At 50.6% G+C, this 19,351-nt stretch overlaps 1 protein-coding gene across 1 annotated transcript; it reads left to right on the top strand.

Moving 5' to 3' along the window:
• Positions 1–621: 621 nt before the first annotated feature.
• LOC128297663 (transient receptor potential cation channel subfamily V member 5) lies at positions 622–17,405 on the top strand. Its single transcript, XM_053033345.1, has 6 exons — positions 622–1,020; positions 14,966–16,243; positions 16,307–16,458; positions 16,538–16,811; positions 16,867–17,109; positions 17,182–17,405. The coding sequence occupies exons 1-6, from the start codon at positions 622–624 to the stop codon at positions 17,323–17,325; spliced, it is 2,490 nt and encodes an 829-aa protein (XP_052889305.1). The 3' UTR covers positions 17,326–17,405.
• Positions 17,406–19,351: the final 1,946 nt, after the last annotated feature.

Raw genomic sequence — 19,351 nt, 5'->3', positions numbered from 1 at the left:
ACAGAAAATGAAATCTTAAAATGTTGTACACTACGCAAAACACGATCGTGCGAAAGAAAAACGCATCCAAATCGGTTTAAAGTCACGCAGCAATATGTCAACAGGAGAAGAGTAAGGCTAACAATCAATTGTTTTTTTGTAACTCCTGTGACAAATACATGCATAGCAATTTCGGTAACCCCAACGAACCACCTTGGGTGCGCGCCATTCACATCTCAAGGTACGGTACTACGTTGCGGGGGTTGTTTATGGCGAGTGAAAGCATTTTGCGCCACCAGCATTCAGCTGCTCCTTTGGGCGGACTGCGAAAAGGAACCGGTTACCTTAGCAACGGCCACGGCACGGCGAACCGTTGCGCTTTCGGCTCCGTAGGCAACCGAAGCGATGTCGCTGTTGTTTGTTCAATAAACTATTTCGCATAATGTCCCGCTTCAGAACGGTTCGGAGCACCAAAATCCCGCGCTGCTAGGTGGCTAATCGTTTAATGTCCGGTTTAAGGTCCGTGCTTTGACCACCGGGGGTTTCGCAGCAGGTCGGAGAAGGTGTGATCCCCCCCGCCCCGAATTCGGTGTTTGGAAGTGAAGTTGGAACTGGTGGTTGTGGAACGGTAAACGGTTAAGGATGGGAAATACCGAGAGCAATGTGACCAGTGGCGTTAAGAAGCAGGCCGGAGTATCTACCCAGGCGCTGTACAAGTTCGTAAACCTCAAGGGAGGTGGTTTGCTGGTGGACATGATGAAGCGTGCGATACAGAACAAACAGTACGCCGAGATAGATCATGCGATCAAGACGAAGGTCGAACCGTTCCTGTACAATAAAGGCAAGGGAAAGTATGTCCCCGTCTCGGTGCTGGTGTTGTTACGAAACCGGGAACGACCACGCCACAAACAGCTGCCAGACATACGCGCGATGGAGAACCCGGAAGAAGATTTCGATATGGATGCCGTCTGTCCGGAAGTGAGCGAAGCGGAGTACTACATGAACCCGTCTGGCTACCGTGAGGTGTGCTGGAATGTGAAGGTAAGGGCACATTGTTGTTGCATAATGGCAGCTACCCCGGGGGAGAAAAAAAAACACGGAACGAATTCCACACCAACCTCGGCTGGGCTGTCAACACAGTGTCCAAAACAAAAACCCGCGCAAGATGGCGCCGTTGCGTCATTGCGAGCGTGCCTTCGGGAACACGTGCTCGCACGTGTTTACTTCCGCCGTGCGCTTGTGTCGGTAACCATTGGCACAGGTAAGGTGGGGGAGGGAACGAAACAAAACATCAATGGTCAGGTGCGCGCCAAACGGAACTCGCTCATAGTAACAGTGACAGCTGTGATTGGTAAATAAGGAACCATGAAAGGCCGCCATTTGCGTGGAATAGTGACCGAATTTCGATTGGGACTTTGGGGGGCATTCGAATGGGGGAAGTGTAATTGACATGTTACCGAGCGTTATGGAGGAGTTGTACTCTATTAACGGTTTAAGTGACATGGTTAGACATTTTATTTTTTAATGGAGTAGCAGAATTACTTCAGGCCATGGATTAGGTGTAGTGTTGTGGTCACTGAGCCTTTCGAGAAGAGTCATTCACATGCATTTTTAATGAACATTCATTGAAATCAGCAATTGACTCTCAAAAAAAACTTAAAAATTAATGAAACCTCACCGCAGTGGTGGTACAAGTACCTTGAAGGTCCTAAGAGAAATTCTAAGAGAGATTCACCCAATACTACTTACTTACTGACTTATCACGAACTACTACCGATTCGCCTTGTAGGATCTTATAGCCAACTTTGTAGTCAACCGGTCTTAGTCTACTACAGGAGTCCTCGAAACCGCTTACAGTCAAGCACCGCCGTCTGCCAACCCAATATCTCGGCTGTTCTGGCGAACGCATCAACGCCATCATTCCGTCTTAATTTGAACCTACCACAACTACTCTGTCCATTTAGACGACCTAAAAAGATTTTTCGGGCTGGGTTGTCTGGTGTCATTCTCATGACATAACTAACCCACCGGAGCCTGGCGAGTCTAATCCGCTGTGCACCAGTGAGTTCATCGTAAAGGTCATAGAGCTTGTTTAGGTCTGCCACACCAAAAATCCTTCTGCGCCTCTTCATCACGAGCGCGGATTAGAAGGTTCCGTCAGTTTTGGACAACGTTCATGTCTCAAAGCCGTTTGTACGTACTGGATCTGTATAAGTTCTATATAGTCCCAGCCAGTGGAGGTTCAATCCCCTTGGAGGCCCAGGGCGGAATTATAGTAGGGGCCTCTAATTTTAAAAACGATGCAGGAGGGAAGGGGAACATTGAGGGGACTTGGAATGAGACAAGGCAAAAAACGCAGTAAGAAAGGGGTACTCCGCCTACCGTCTTATTCGCCGCTGGGCCACCCCTAATCATCTTCTTCAAATGGTCCGCCAGGGCCATCACCATCTTCGAATACAATAACGGAACCGGCTATATCACCACCAACACCAGTTACCACTGTAATTGCGTAGCCCTGAAATCGGGCCGTTAAGCTAGTCTATATATAAACGTTTGTATGAGCTAAGGAGAACCATAACGCCACTACTTGGATAACATTTTTTTAACATAACATTAACACACAATTGTTTTCAGATTTCCGATACCAGGAGAGCATGTTTTTCAAGAGGTGGAAAAAAAATTGTGCTGCAGGTGAAATAACCTGCCCATCACTATTGCAATAAATAATTTGCCCATCACTATTGCATTGCCTACTATCAAACCCGTGAGAGCGAGTTTAAGGAAGATGCTGTTTTCAGATTTCCGATACCAGGAGAGCATCCACGGAAGAGCACCTAGTACAGCAATTTTGCTCAAAAACCGCCGAAAGGTATGCAATGTTTAAACACTAACTTTCCCGTTGGTCGTGAAAAATTTTCTTCGAAAACTCCAGTTTCCGAGTGTATACTACTGTGTCCGAAAAATAAAGTGACTTTCCGTTTTTTTTCTAAATGGTTTTTTTATTAGGCCAAATTAAGGTCATTCCATTCGAAGTAATCCCCTTCCGATGCAATGCACCTCTTCCCCCTCTTTTGCCACTCCTCGAAGCAGGTGGAAAACGCGGATGCAGGGATGGCCTATAGTTCCGCCGTCGCTGCGGCTTCTATCTCCTCGATAGTGTGAAAACGGTGTCCCCGAAGCGGCCGTTTTAGCTTGTTGAACAGCCAGAAGTCGGCTGGTGCCAAATCTGGTGAATACGGCGGTTGCGGAACGATATGAGGGCCAGTTGTTGTGAAAAACTCCCTCAAAATGATGGCCGTATGGGAGGGCGCATTACATCCAGCCGTTTTCCGCCGGCCGGAAATCCCAACACTTTCCGAAAGGTCTCGTATCGTCAACCGACGATTGTTGACCACCAAATCCTTGATTTGGACGACGTCGGTCGAGGTGGATGGTCTCCCCGGACGGTCCTCGTCTTCGACCTTCTCACGGCCATTCTTGAAATCACTGTACCCTTTGTACACATTTTTCTTCGACATAGAATCTTCCCAAAAGGCTTTTTGTAGCATCCGCAATGTTTCCGCAGCGTTTATTTCATTGCGCAAACAAAATTTGATACAGGTGCGCTGTTCCACAAACTTAACAACTTGATCAATATGGACAAAAACACATGGCGCAGCTCCGAAAACAAATTTTCACTACTAGCCGGGTTGATGTTGTGACTTGAAACTTGGCAAATGTGTCAAAAACATACAAATTGACAAACGAAAAATAAAAACAAGAGGCTTCTTTAGGTGCGCGAAATTTGACATCTAGTGTCACCTTACTTTTCGGACACAGTAGTAGTACCAGGAGAGCATCCACGGAAGAGGTAGCACCTAGTACAGCAATTTGGCCCGCCGAAAAGCAAAAAACCGCCGAAAACCGTCGATTAGCCGTCAATTAGCCGTCAATTAGCAGTCATCTTCAACCTCGTGTCATCTCCCCCCTCGTGTCACCTCCCCCCTCGTGTCACCTCACCCCTCGTGTCACTTCCCCCCTCGTGTCACTACCATCCTCCCACGTGTCACCTCCTACCTCCCACCTCCAACAAGCAACCACCCACCTCCCACGGGTCACCACCCACCTCCCACGGGCCCCCACCCACCTCCCACGACTCACCACCTACCACCCGTCATCTTGTCCGCCATCTTGTGTCCGCCTTCTTGTCCGCAATCTTGTGTCTGCTATCTTGTCTGCAATCTTGGCCGCCATATTGTCCGCCATCTTGTCCGCCATCTTGGCCGCCATCTTGTCCGCCTTCTTGTCCGCCATCTTGGCCACCATATTGTCCGCCATCTTGTCCGCCATCTTGCCCACCATCTTGTCCGCCATCTTGTCCGCCATCTTATGTCCACCATCTTGTCCGCCATCTTGTCCGCCATCTTGTCCGCCATCCTGGCCGCCATATTGTCCGCCATCTTGTCTGCCATCTTGTCCGCCATATTGTCCATCATCTTGTGTCCGCCATGTTGGCCGCCATATTGTCCGCCATCTTGGCCGCCATCTTGTCCGCCATCTTGTGTCCGCCATCTTGTCCGCCATATTGTCCGCCATATTGTCCGCCATCTTGTCTGCCATCTTGTCCGCCATCTTGTCCGCCATCTTGTCCACCATCTTGTGTCCGCCATCTTGTCCGCCATCTTGTCTGCCATCTTGTCCGCCATCTTGTCTGCCATCTTGTCCGCCATCTTGTCCGCCATCTTGGTCCACCATCTTGTGTCCGCCATGTTGGCCGCCATCTTGTCCGCCATATTGTCCGCCATCTTGGCCGCCATCTTGTCCGCCATCTTGTCCGCCATCTTGTCCACCATCTTGTGTCCGCCATCTTGTCCGCCATCTTGGCCGCCATCTTGTGTCCGCCATCTTGTCCGCCATCTTGGCTGCCATCTTGTCCGCCATCTTGGCCGCCATCTTGTCCGCCATCTTGTCCGCCATTTTGTGTCCGCCATCTTGTCCGCCATCTTGTCCGCCATCTTGTCCGCCATTTTGTCCGCCATCTTGTGTCCGCCATCTTGGCCGCCATCTTGGCTGCCATCTTGTCCGCCATCTTGTCCGCCATCTTGTCCGCCATATTGTCCGCCATCTTGTCCGCCATTTTGTGTCCGCCATCTTGGCCGCCATATTGTCCGCCATCTTGGCCGCCATATTGTCCGCCATCTTGGCCGCCATCTTGTCCGCCATATTGTCCGCCATCTTGGCCGCCATCTTGTCCGCCATTTTGTCCGCCATATTGTCCGCCATTTTGTGTCCGCCATCTTGTCCGCCAACTAATCCGCCATTTTGGCCGCCATATTGTCCGCCATATTGTCCGCCATCTTGTCCGCCATCTTGTGTCCGCCATCTTGTCCGCCATCTTGTTCGCCATCTTGTCCGCCATCTTGGCTGCCATCTTGTCTGCCATCTTGTGTCCGCCATATTGTCCGCCATCTTGTCCGCCATATTGTCCGCCATTTTGTGTCCGCCATCTTGTCCGCCATATTGTCCGCCATCTTGTCCGCCATCTTGTGTCCGCCATCTTGTCCGCCATCTTGTTCGCCATCTTGTCCGCCATCTTGGCTGCCATCTTGTCTGCCATCTTGTGTCCGCCATCTTGTCCGCCATCTTGTCCACCATCTTGTGTCCGCCATCTTGTCCGCCATATTGTCCGCCATTTTGTGTCCGCCATCTTGTCCGCCATATTGTCCGCCATCTTGTCCGCCATCTTGTGTCCGCCATCTTGTCCGCCATCTTGTCCGCCATCTTGTCCGCCATCTTGGCCGCCATCTTGTCCGCCATCTTGTCCGCCATCTTGTCCGCCATCTTGTCCACCATCTTGTGTCCGCCATCTTGTCCGCCATCTTGGCCGCCATCTTGGCCGCCATCTTGTGTCCGCCATCTTGTCCGCCATCTTGGCCGCCATCTTGTGTCCGCCATCTTGTCCGCCATCTTGGCTGCCATCTTGGCCGCCATCTTGTCCACCATATTGTCCGCCATCTTGTCCGCCATCTTGTGTCCGCCATCTTGTCCGCCATCTTGTGTCCGCCATCTTGTCCGCCATCTTGTCCGCCATCTTGGCCGCCATCTTGTCCGCCATCTTGGCCGCCATCTTGTCCGCCATTTTGTGTCCGCCATCTTGTCCGCCATCTTGTCCGCCATCTTGGCCGCCATCTTGTCCGCCATCTTGTCCGCCATCTTGTCCGCCATCTTGTCCGCCATCTTGTCCGCCATCTTGTCCGCCATCTTGTCCGCCATTTTGTCCGCCATATTGTCCGCCATTTTGTGTCCGCCATCTTGTCCGCCATATTGTCCGCCATTTTGGCCGCCATATTGTCCGCCATATTGTCCGCCATCTTGTCCGCCATCTTGTGTCCGCCATCTTGTCCGCCATTTTGGCCGCCATATTGTCCGCCATATTGTCCGCCATCTTGTCCGCCATCTTGTGTCCGCCATCTTGTCCGCCATCTTGTTCGCCATCTTGTCCGCCATCTTGGCTGCCATCTTGTCTGCCATCTTGTGTCCGCCATATTGTCCGCCATCTTGTCCGCCATATTGTCCGCCATTTTGTGTCCGCCATCTTGTCCGCCATATTGTCCGCCATCTTGTCCGCCATCTTGTGTCCGCCATCTTGTCCGCCATCTTGTTCGCCATCTTGTCCGCCATCTTGGCTGCCATCTTGTCTGCCATCTTGTGTCCGCCATCTTGTCCGCCATCTTGTCCACCATCTTGTGTCCGCCATCTTGTCCGCCATATTGTCCGCCATTTTGTGTCCGCCATTTTGTGTCCGCCATCTTGGCCGCCATATTGTCCGCCATATTGTCCGCCATCTTGGCAGCCATCTTGTCCGCCATATTGTCCGCCATCTTGGCCGCCATCTTGTGTCCGCCATCTTGTCCGCCATCTTGGCCGCCATTTTGGCCGCCATATTGTCCGCCATATTGTCCGCCATCTTGTCCGCCATCTTGTGTCCGCCATCTTGTCCGCCATCTTGTTCGCCATCTTGTCCGCCATCTTGGCTGCCATCTTGTGTCCGCCATATTGTCCGCCATCTTGTCCGCCATCTTGTCCGCCATCTTGTGTCCGCCATCTTGTCCGCCATCTTGTTCGCCATCTTGTCCGCCATCTTGTCCGCCATTTTGTGTCCGCCATCTTGGCCGCCATATTGTCCGCCATATTGTCCGCCATCTTGGCAGCCATCTTGTCCGCCATATTGTCCGCCATCTTGGCCGCCATCTTGTGTCCGCCATCTTGTCCGCCATCTTGGCCGCCATTTTGGCCGCCATATTGTCCGCCATATTGTCCGCCATCTTGTCCGCCATCTTGTGTCCGCCATCTTGTCCGCCATCTTGTTCGCCATCTTGTCCGCCATCTTGGCTGCCATCTTGTGTCCGCCATATTGTCCGCCATCTTGTCCGCCATTTTGTGTCCGCCATCTTGTCCGCCATCTTGTGTCCGCCATCTTGTCCGCCATTTTGTGTCCGCCATCTTGGCCGCCATATTGTCCGCCATCTTGTCCGTCATCTTGTCCGCCATCTTGGCCGCCATCTTGTCCGCCATCTTGTGTCCGCCATCTTGTCCGCCATCTTGGCCGCCATCTTGGCTGCCATCTTGTCCGCCATATTGTCCGCCATCTTGTCCGCCATTTTGTGTCCGCCATCTTGGCCGCCATATTGTCCGCCATACTGTCCGCCATTTTGTATCCGCCATCTTGTCCGCCATCTTGTTCGCCATCTTGTCCGCCATCTTGGCCGCCATTTTGCGTCCGCCATCTTGTCCGCCATCTTGGCCGCCATATTGTCCGCCATCTTGGCTGCCATCTTGTCCGCCATATTGTCCGCCATCTTGTCCGCCATTTTGTGTCCGCCATCTTGGCCGCCATATTGTCCGCCATCTTGGCCGCCATATTGTCCGCCATCTTGTCCGTCATCTTGTCCGCCATCTTGGCCGCCATCTTGTCCGCCATCTTGGCCGCCATCTTGGCTGCCATCTTGTCCGCCATATTGTCCGCCATCTTGTCCGCCATTTGGTGTCCGCCATCTTGGCCGCCATATTGTCCGCCATACTGTCCGCCATTTTGTGTCCGCCATCTTGTCCGCCATATTGTCCGCCATACTGTCCGCCATTTTGTGTCCGCCATCTTGTCCGCCATCTTGTTCGCCATCTTGTCCGCCATCTTGGCCGCCATTTTGCGTCCGCCATCTTGTCCGCCATCTTGGCCGCCATATTGTCCGCCATCTTGGCTGCCATCTTGTCCGCCATATTGTCCGCCATCTTGTCCGCCATTTTGTGTCCGCCATCTTGGCCACCATATTGTCCGCCATCTTGTCCGCCATCTTGCCCACCATCTTGTCCGCCATCTTGTCCGCCATCTTATGTCCACCATCTTGTCCGCCATCTTGTCCGCCATCTTGTCCGCCATCCTGGCCGCCATATTGTCCGCCATCTTGTCTGCCATCTTGTCCGCCATATTGTCCATCATCTTGTGTCCGCCATGTTGGCCGCCATATTGTCCGCCATCTTGGCCGCCATCTTGTCCGCCATCTTGTGTCCGCCATCTTGTCCGCCATATTGTCCGCCATATTGTCCGCCATCTTGTCTGCCATCTTGTCCGCCATCTTGTCCGCCATCTTGTCCACCATCTTGTGTCCGCCATCTTGTCCGCCATCTTGTCTGCCATCTTGTCCGCCATCTTGTCTGCCATCTTGTCCGCCATCTTGTCCGCCATCTTGGTCCACCATCTTGTGTCCGCCATGTTGGCCGCCATCTTGTCCGCCATATTGTCCGCCATCTTGGCCGCCATCTTGTCCGCCATCTTGTCCGCCATCTTGTCCACCATCTTGTGTCCGCCATCTTGTCCGCCATCTTGGCCGCCATCTTGTGTCCGCCATCTTGTCCGCCATCTTGGCTGCCATCTTGTCCGCCATCTTGGCCGCCATCTTGTCCGCCATCTTGTCCGCCATTTTGTGTCCGCCATCTTGTCCGCCATCTTGTCCGCCATCTTGTCCGCCATTTTGTCCGCCATCTTGTGTCCGCCATCTTGGCCGCCATCTTGGCTGCCATCTTGTCCGCCATCTTGTCCGCCATCTTGTCCGCCATATTGTCCGCCATCTTGTCCGCCATTTTGTGTCCGCCATCTTGGCCGCCATATTGTCCGCCATCTTGGCCGCCATATTGTCCGCCATCTTGGCCGCCATCTTGTCCGCCATATTGTCCGCCATCTTGGCCGCCATCTTGTCCGCCATTTTGTCCGCCATATTGTCCGCCATTTTGTGTCCGCCATCTTGTCCGCCAACTAATCCGCCATTTTGGCCGCCATATTGTCCGCCATATTGTCCGCCATCTTGTCCGCCATCTTGTGTCCGCCATCTTGTCCGCCATCTTGTTCGCCATCTTGTCCGCCATCTTGGCTGCCATCTTGTCTGCCATCTTGTGTCCGCCATATTGTCCGCCATCTTGTCCGCCATATTGTCCGCCATTTTGTGTCCGCCATCTTGTCCGCCATATTGTCCGCCATCTTGTCCGCCATCTTGTGTCCGCCATCTTGTCCGCCATCTTGTTCGCCATCTTGTCCGCCATCTTGGCTGCCATCTTGTCTGCCATCTTGTGTCCGCCATCTTGTCCGCCATCTTGTCCACCATCTTGTGTCCGCCATCTTGTCCGCCATATTGTCCGCCATTTTGTGTCCGCCATCTTGTCCGCCATATTGTCCGCCATCTTGTCCGCCATCTTGTGTCCGCCATCTTGTCCGCCATCTTGTCCGCCATCTTGTCCGCCATCTTGGCCGCCATCTTGTCCGCCATCTTGTCCGCCATCTTGTCCGCCATCTTGTCCACCATCTTGTGTCCGCCATCTTGTCCGCCATCTTGGCCGCCATCTTGGCCGCCATCTTGTGTCCGCCATCTTGTCCGCCATCTTGGCCGCCATCTTGTGTCCGCCATCTTGTCCGCCATCTTGGCTGCCATCTTGGCCGCCATCTTGTCCACCATATTGTCCGCCATCTTGTCCGCCATCTTGTGTCCGCCATCTTGTCCGCCATCTTGTGTCCGCCATCTTGTCCGCCATCTTGTCCGCCATCTTGGCCGCCATCTTGTCCGCCATCTTGGCCGCCATCTTGTCCGCCATTTTGTGTCCGCCATCTTGTCCGCCATCTTGTCCGCCATCTTGGCCGCCATCTTGTCCGCCATCTTGTCCGCCATCTTGTCCGCCATCTTGTCCGCCATCTTGTCCGCCATCTTGTCCGCCATCTTGTCCGCCATTTTGTCCGCCATATTGTCCGCCATTTTGTGTCCGCCATCTTGTCCGCCATATTGTCCGCCATTTTGGCCGCCATATTGTCCGCCATATTGTCCGCCATCTTGTCCGCCATCTTGTGTCCGCCATCTTGTCCGCCATTTTGGCCGCCATATTGTCCGCCATATTGTCCGCCATCTTGTCCGCCATCTTGTGTCCGCCATCTTGTCCGCCATCTTGTTCGCCATCTTGTCCGCCATCTTGGCTGCCATCTTGTCTGCCATCTTGTGTCCGCCATATTGTCCGCCATCTTGTCCGCCATATTGTCCGCCATTTTGTGTCCGCCATCTTGTCCGCCATATTGTCCGCCATCTTGTCCGCCATCTTGTGTCCGCCATCTTGTCCGCCATCTTGTTCGCCATCTTGTCCGCCATCTTGGCTGCCATCTTGTCTGCCATCTTGTGTCCGCCATCTTGTCCGCCATCTTGTCCACCATCTTGTGTCCGCCATCTTGTCCGCCATATTGTCCGCCATTTTGTGTCCGCCATTTTGTGTCCGCCATCTTGGCCGCCATATTGTCCGCCATATTGTCCGCCATCTTGGCAGCCATCTTGTCCGCCATATTGTCCGCCATCTTGGCCGCCATCTTGTGTCCGCCATCTTGTCCGCCATCTTGGCCGCCATTTTGGCCGCCATATTGTCCGCCATATTGTCCGCCATCTTGTCCGCCATCTTGTGTCCGCCATCTTGTCCGCCATCTTGTTCGCCATCTTGTCCGCCATCTTGGCTGCCATCTTGTGTCCGCCATATTGTCCGCCATCTTGTCCGCCATCTTGTCCGCCATCTTGTGTCCGCCATCTTGTCCGCCATCTTGTTCGCCATCTTGTCCGCCATCTTGTCCGCCATTTTGTGTCCGCCATCTTGGCCGCCATATTGTCCGCCATATTGTCCGCCATCTTGGCAGCCATCTTGTCCGCCATATTGTCCGCCATCTTGGCCGCCATCTTGTGTCCGCCATCTTGTCCGCCATCTTGGCCGCCATTTTGGCCGCCATATTGTCCGCCATATTGTCCGCCATCTTGTCCGCCATCTTGTGTCCGCCATCTTGTCCGCCATCTTGTTCGCCATCTTGTCCGCCATCTTGGCTGCCATCTTGTGTCCGCCATATTGTCCGCCATCTTGTCCGCCATTTTGTGTCCGCCATCTTGTCCGCCATCTTGTGTCCGCCATCTTGTCCGCCATTTTGTGTCCGCCATCTTGGCCGCCATATTGTCCGCCATCTTGTCCGTCATCTTGTCCGCCATCTTGGCCGCCATCTTGTCCGCCATCTTGTGTCCGCCATCTTGTCCGCCATCTTGGCCGCCATCTTGGCTGCCATCTTGTCCGCCATATTGTCCGCCATCTTGTCCGCCATTTTGTGTCCGCCATCTTGGCCGCCATATTGTCCGCCATACTGTCCGCCATTTTGTGTCCGCCATCTTGTCCGCCATCTTGTTCGCCATCTTGTCCGCCATCTTGGCCGCCATTTTGCGTCCGCCATCTTGTCCGCCATCTTGGCCGCCATATTGTCCGCCATCTTGGCTGCCATCTTGTCCGCCATATTGTCCGCCATCTTGTCCGCCATTTTGTGTCCGCCATCTTGGCCGCCATATTGTCCGCCATCTTGGCCGCCATATTGTCCGCCATCTTGTCCGTCATCTTGTCCGCCATCTTGGCCGCCATCTTGTCCGCCATCTTGGCCGCCATCTTGGCTGCCATCTTGTCCGCCATATTGTCCGCCATCTTGTCCGCCATTTGGTGTCCGCCATCTTGGCCGCCATATTGTCCGCCATACTGTCCGCCATTTTGTGTCCGCCATCTTGTCCGCCATCTTGTCCGCCATCTTGTGTCCGCCATCTTGTCCGCCATCTTGTTCGCCATCTTGTCCGCCATCTTGGCTGCCATCTTGTGTCCGCCATATTGTCCGCCATCTTGTCCGCCATCTTGTCTGCCATATTGTCCGCCATCTTGTCCGCCATATTGTCCGCCATCTTGTCCACCATCTTGTCCGCCATCTTGTCCGCCATCTTGTGTCCGCCATCTTGTACGCCATTTTGTGTCCGTCATCTTGTCCGCCATCTTGTCCGCCATCTTGTCCGCCATCTTGTCCGCCATTTTGTGTCCGCCATCTTGGCCGCCATATTGTCCGCCATATTGTCCGCCATCTTGGCAGCCATCTTGTCCGCCATATTGTCCGCCATCTTGGCCGCCATCTTGTGTCCGCCATCTTGTCCGCCATCTTGGCCGCCATTTTGGCCGCCATATTGTCCGCCATATTGTCCGCCATCTTGTCCGCCATCTTGTGTCCGCCATCTTGTCCGCCATCTTGTTCGCCATCTTGTCCGCCATCTTGGCTGCCATCTTGTGTCCGCCATATTGTCCGCCATCTTGTCCGCCATCTTGTCCGCCATCTTGTCTGCCATCTTGTCCGCCATCTTGTCCGCCATCTTGTGTCCGCCATGTTGGTCGCCATCTTGTCCGCCATCTTGTGTCCGCCATCTTGTCCGCCATCTTGGCCGCCATCTTGTCCGCCATCTTGGCCGCCATCTTGTCCGCCATCTTGTCCGCCATCTTGTCCACCATCTTGTCCGCCTTCTTGGCCGCCATATTGTCCGCCATCTTGTCCGCCATCTTGGCCGCCATCTTGTGTCCGCCATCTTGTCCGCCATCTTGTCCGCCATCTTGTCCGCCATCTTGAACGCCATCGTGGTGGGGGAAGGGGGGAGGGGGATGGAAGATGTTACCTCTTGAACAACATGCTCTCCTGGTATCGGAAATCTGAAAACAGCTGGTTTGTATGGAAAGTTAGTATATAAACATTGCATACTTTACGGCGAATTGAATTGCAAGTTGATTGCATACCTTCCGGCGCAGTACCAGGAGCTACCTCTTCCGTGCATGCTCTCTTGATATTATACACTTAAAAACTGGTAGTTTTCGAAGAAATTTTTCACGACCAACGGGAAAGTTAGTGTTTAAACATTGCATACTTTTCGGCGGTTTTCGAGCAAAATTGCTGCATAATTTTATTCGACCAACGAGAAAGTTAGGGTTTAAATATTGCATACCTTTCGGCGCTTTTCGACCAAAATTGCTGTACAAGGTGCTACCTCTTCCGTTGATGCTTTCCTGGTATCGGAAATCGGAAAACAGCTGGTTTTGTATGGAATTTCGTACCAACCGACGGAAAGTTTGAGCGAAATGAAGGATGCTTTCCGTTTTATTGATATTACTTATTAGCGATCGTTCTCACGTGTTTGATAGTATGCAATAGCAATTGTGATGGGCAAATTTGTCCCAAGCTGCAGATGTCACCTCTGGAAAAACATGCTCTCCTGGGTTTTAGGTCGGTTGTCCGTGCGTCAAGAAATCCAAGAATTTCTGGGCCGATCTCTTCGCTCATTGTGAAGACACTTGCGATAATTTCGTCACATTTACACTTGCACATTTACATCAACCATGAGGTATGAAATATCAAACGGAAAAGAGAGTTCTAATGATTGCAATATGATTTTATTCATATTCTATGACAATGCTAGCTATTTCGTAGTACACTGACAGATTGTGTCGGTTATAACATCATTACCGGCTTGCAAACTTGCAGAAATTGTGACAATCGAAATACTAAACACAATACTTCACCACAATACTGTTTCGAAACACATAGGCTGGACATTTTCACGGTTCAATCGGGGAGAGAAAACAATACCACACCACGAGTATCGCAATGGCAATAGCTGGCGAATATTGCGGAAGTGAAAATAAGCATGGTTTCTATTCTAGCATCTAACGGTAGGATCATTTACGAACAGATGAAAAAATCCCGTTCAAGAAATAGAATACATGAATAGGTTGAAGTAAAAGGGCATATAAGGGTTCACGGGGCGGCCAGATGGTGTATTGGTAGCGCAGTCGGTCTGTACAAGACAGGACCACGGAAAAATTTCATTTGGACTACCAAACCTCCGTACGCAGGTCTGACTTTCCTTACGGGTAAATAAAGTACAAATAAAAATAGAAATGGTAGGCTTAAACATCCTGAAGATGTCGTGCCGATAAAGAAGAAGGAGTTTGAATACACCGCATACTTCTCTTGCGTAGCCGTGTAACCGGGCCGATATAGCTAATCAAATAAAAAAAACTTATCTAACCAAGGAAAACCAATTTTCTACCTTTTAAATTAGATTTTATGCTATAAATTAACTCTGCTGCTAAATTTCCAAAAATCGTACAATCGGCACAAGTTGTTTGGGGCCCCCAACACGGCGAGACCCTAGGCGACCGCCTACTCCGCCTACCGTTTGATCCGCCGCTGGGCCCAACATTGATCATCGGTATCGGTGGAGAAGTTATCTGAATACTGTAGAAGATCATATCTCAACATCAATGCAGTTGACGGTGTTGACTTTTGACCCAGGATAGGTGAAATTTTGGACAACTTCAAAGTTACGATCACCTAGCTGTACGATCTTCTGGTAAGCATCCACTACGTAAGAGAGCCGTAAACCAATGATGTCTATGTCATCGGCAGGATGTCAGGATCTGAATTGACTTGTAGAACATGGTCCATGAAGAGTAGGAAAGCTAGCCTATCTCCTAGGCGCAGACCCTTAGTGTTAGCTAAGAGCCCTGAGAGTTTTGGACAATGTCGCACTATATTAGTTCACTACATATTACAGATACAGATGGTAATAAAGTTTTTCTTCTTGTGCATTTCCAGGAACGTGGCGCCGTCGGGGAAACCATTCTTCACCTTTGTCTACTCAACGCCACCTCTTTGCATGCGGACTTGGCGAAACGGTTACTGCGGTTCTATCCCAAGCTCATCAACGACGTGTACATGTGCGACGAGTACTACGGCGAGAGTGTGCTTCATCTTGCGATCGTGAACGAAGATCCAGCGATGGTGAAGTATCTGCTCGATCACAATTCCGACGTGAACGAGCGTTGCTGCGGTACGTTCATGTGTCCCGAGGATCAGAAAGCGTCCCGGTGCGATACGGTAGAGACGGAAATCGTCCAGATGGTGCAGATGACAAACTACGATGGGTACGTGTACTGGGGCGAGTACCCGCTCAGCTTTGCCGCCTGTCTCGGCCAGGAGGAATGCTATCGGCTCGTGCTGGCCCGCGGTGCGGACCCGGACAACAAAGACTTCAACGGCAACACGGTACTGCACATGCTCGTGATATACGAGAAGATCACGACGTTTGACATGGGATATGAGGTTGGGTCCTCGTTGAGCATCCGGAACAACCAAAACCTAACACCATTGACGCTGGCGGCAAAGCTTGGACGTGTGGAGATGTTCTTCCACATCATGAACATTGAGCGGGAAATTTACTGGCAGCTGGGAAGTATTACCTGCGCAGCTTATCCGCTGGTGCTGATCGACACCATCGATGTAGAGACGGGCAACATCAGCAAAGATTCTGCGCTCAATTTGGTAGTGTTCGGTGATAAGGATGAGCATCTCGATCTGCTGGACGGTGTGCTGATAGATCTGCTCAAAACGAAGTGGAACACCTTCGTGAAGGATAAGTTCTACCGGCAGTTCTTCATGTTCTTCTGCTACTTCTGCGTATCGTTGGTAAGCTTCACACTGCGCAATGGACCACCACCGGCAGAGGATGACGAGCAGGAAGAAGGCGATGGAGGCAATAGAACGTCCTCCATAAAGGAAGATCTTCGTCGCCCACTGTGGAACGAATCGTCGCTTGGTAGCAATGGAAGCGTTGGACTTGAAATGTTTGTCGGCAAACTTACGGACCTACAGGCATTTAACGGAAGCGCAGTGGAATCGGCCGAGTTTGATCCATCCGAGCTTGATGACGGTCTGTTCTTCAACTCCAAATGCCACACGATGGATTACGACGGTATGGAAGGTAAGGTGCGGCTCATATCGGAGATGATCATACTGGTGGGATCGTTTCTGTATCTGCTAGCTGCCCTGCGCGAGTTGAAGTTTCTTGGGCGGAAAATGTTCTTCGAGAATCTTGTGAGTAGAGTGCTTGGATGGCCGTCCGTACGATGTCTAATCGAGATACTCTTATCGCTCTAGATGACGGCACCCTCCCGGGTTATGTTTCTGTTTTCCTGCTGCATAATGATGATCGTACCATTTTTAAAGGTGCTTTGCTTTACGGAAATGGAGGACCACGTAGCGGTAGCGATCATGCTAACAACGGCACCTTACTTTCTGTTCTTCTGCCGGTACGTCTGGATAACCTTAAAAATCTTTAAACTCTGCCGCGGTTGCAAACACTCACCTGTGGTTATGAAAATCTTCCAGAGGTTTCAAAACGGTCGGACCTTTCGTGGTGATGATATACCGCATGGTGATGGGAGATCTGCTGCGTTTCGTCGTGATCTATCTGGTGTTTGTGATGGGCTTTTCGCAGGCGTACTACATCGTGTTTCTATCGTACAAACCGGAAGAGGACGGTGATGCCAATCCGATGCCATCGCCGATCGAGTCGATCGTAGCAATGTTTCTTATGTCACTGACAAACTTTGGAGATTACTACGGTGCACTGGAGAACACTGATCACGAGATGTGTGCAAAGGTATGGGAAGAATGAACTTCTCTAGTTTGTGTCTTAACCTCGTCTTCGTTTGCAGATCCTGTTCGTACTGTTTATGGTGATTGTTGCCGTCCTGTTGGTGAACATGTTGATCGCTATGATGGGTAATACGTACCAGAAGATTGCGGAAACGAAAAACGAATGGCAACGCCAGTGGGCTCGCATTGTGCTCGTCGTGGAGCGTGGCGTTCCACCAAAGGAACGGCTCAAGAACCTAATGTCCTACAGCCAACCGATGTCGGACGGACGTCGAGCATTGGTTCTTCGATTGAATATGACGGTATGTAGACGGGGGTGTAATCGAAAGCCAACTGAAGTAATTGCCATTTCTTCCCGTTTTTCTCTGCCCCAGGATGAGGATAAGGAGGAAATGAAAGAAATACTCGAAATGAAGCGTGTTCACGATCGACTCAACAAGAAGCGCCAGGTGGAGCGTGATGCACGCGCGGAACAGCGTCGTCTGCTGCGGGAGAAATACATGAACATGTCCTCCTGAGCAGCAGGAAGGCTTGTTTTGGCTAATTAATTAAGCATTTAAGCATACATTCTTCCCGTCTCGTCGATCATTTGTTAGCTTTTTAGGCCAATTTTTAACCGAATCGAATCGATGCATTAGGTAAAATAAATTTGTTTACATCTTGTCAATCATTGCTTTGGATTTTCTTAACTTCAATAATGATAACAATTCATTTATTTTTAACGCGCACATAAAATTATTATCACCACTGTAGAAAAGTGTTGGCCGTGTAACCGGCGATCTACACGATCTGCTTCAACTGCACAGTCCGTTAGCGTGAGTTTTTGATATATAAAAGGTACAATTTGAACGGATGTAATTACGAATTAAACATGAATTTATAAACTACAAGGGTTTTTGATGGTTCTTACAGTTTTTTCATTGGTTTTAGAAGACCACAGACGAAGCCAGCATTTTCCGTGGAGCCTTTTAATTGCTCGCTTTTGACAGTTCTATTTTAAGGTTATTTCATGCTAGATTATTTGCATATGGTATCTTGAAATGGTATACAAATTTAAAGCGTCTATACATTATATCGACTAAATAATAAAAGAGAATTAATTACTAATTAATTATAATTCTCTTATCCATATTTTACGTTAATTGCTTTCTCTCATAAGATTTTATTTATATTATAGTATAAACATTGATATAAATTATGACAATTTACCTTCCTCATTCATTTTCATTGTGCTAAACTGCTTCCTAAAAAAGCACCTAAAAGCGCATCGTCTAGATAGTCGGTAAGGAGCTTGAAAGCTCCACGGTCCAACTGTCAAGCAGTCTAAAGCTTCCAAAATATTGGCATGAAAGAGCATGGGGCGCGTTACCGTTTTACGGCCTTGCAAAGTTCGAATGTGGGTCAGCGACCTTGAATTCTTTGTTGCACACGCATACATGCAGCGTGAGTCAAGGTCCCGGAAAAGCCTTCGCGCTCAGAGAAATAAAAAAACAATTTGAAGACTTGTGCTGTCGCAAAAAAGCGGTTTTCATAACATATTTCATAATTATTTTACGGATATCTAAAGTTAAATATGGAGTTGGATAAGATGTACTTGTGGGTCATTTAGCGTGCAGTTTTTGCATAGAAACTCATAAAAGCGGCCAGTAATGCAGATTTTGTTCACCGGCCGTAAAGTAAAGCACAACATCCACAAAAATCGATTCACCACATCCGTTTGGGATGGATGGATGGGAATTTGTTCGGGCTTTTGCATACCCATCTCAGCTCCTGCTGATACGGTGATGGGCTCATTATGGGCGGTGGGCAAGTACACAAAACAATCATAAATATGAGATATGCTCTCTGGGTGTTTTTTTTCTTTTAACTGACCTGCTTATGTGGTGATGGCAGTGAACCGGTCGCCTTTCGGTCACTCTATCCTTCCAGCCCCGGACCCGAACATTGAGACGAGCAGCGGTGGCCTTGATTTTACTACCATGCCACGATGTGGACGCAAAACGTCAAAGAAGACACAGTAAATGAACGGAAGCACTGGAACGGAAACCTATTTGAAATGTTTTTGAATTAATAATGATGGTTTGTTTGATGGCGAGTAATGAACGCGCCTGGTTAAAAGGTGAACATATAGCTACAGCTCTGCAGGGCAGGCATAAACTCATCCATCGAACGGCGGCAACATCTGTGTCAACAGTGACGTTTCGTGTAGCGTCCCAAGCACTTAGATATATCTTCCCGTGTATATTGTATGCCATCGTTTTTTTTCTGCCTGTGAACTATCTCTCCTTCCTGTGGTTTTTGTAGCAAAGATGAGCAAAGACCACAGTGTTCCAGCACAGAAGTGGTTCCTTATTTGGATGGCTGGATGGTGGCTCGGGAAGATAAAGCACACTTTCACCATAAAGCCCGTCCGCCCGAAGGCCGATGGAGACGATCGAAAGCGGGAAGAGAAATCAGGACAAGTGTTCATTTTTATCCTGGGAAATCAGAATTGCATGCGGTTAGCAGTGCAAACACGAAGATATGAAGGAAGGTGTTGGAAGG

The sequence above is a fragment of the Anopheles moucheti genome, chromosome 2 (genome assembly GCF_943734755.1).
Source record: "Anopheles moucheti chromosome 2, idAnoMoucSN_F20_07, whole genome shotgun sequence".
Lineage (NCBI taxonomy): Eukaryota > Metazoa > Arthropoda > Insecta > Diptera > Culicidae > Anopheles > Anopheles moucheti.
This window is presented reverse-complemented; position numbering and strand designations above follow the sequence as displayed.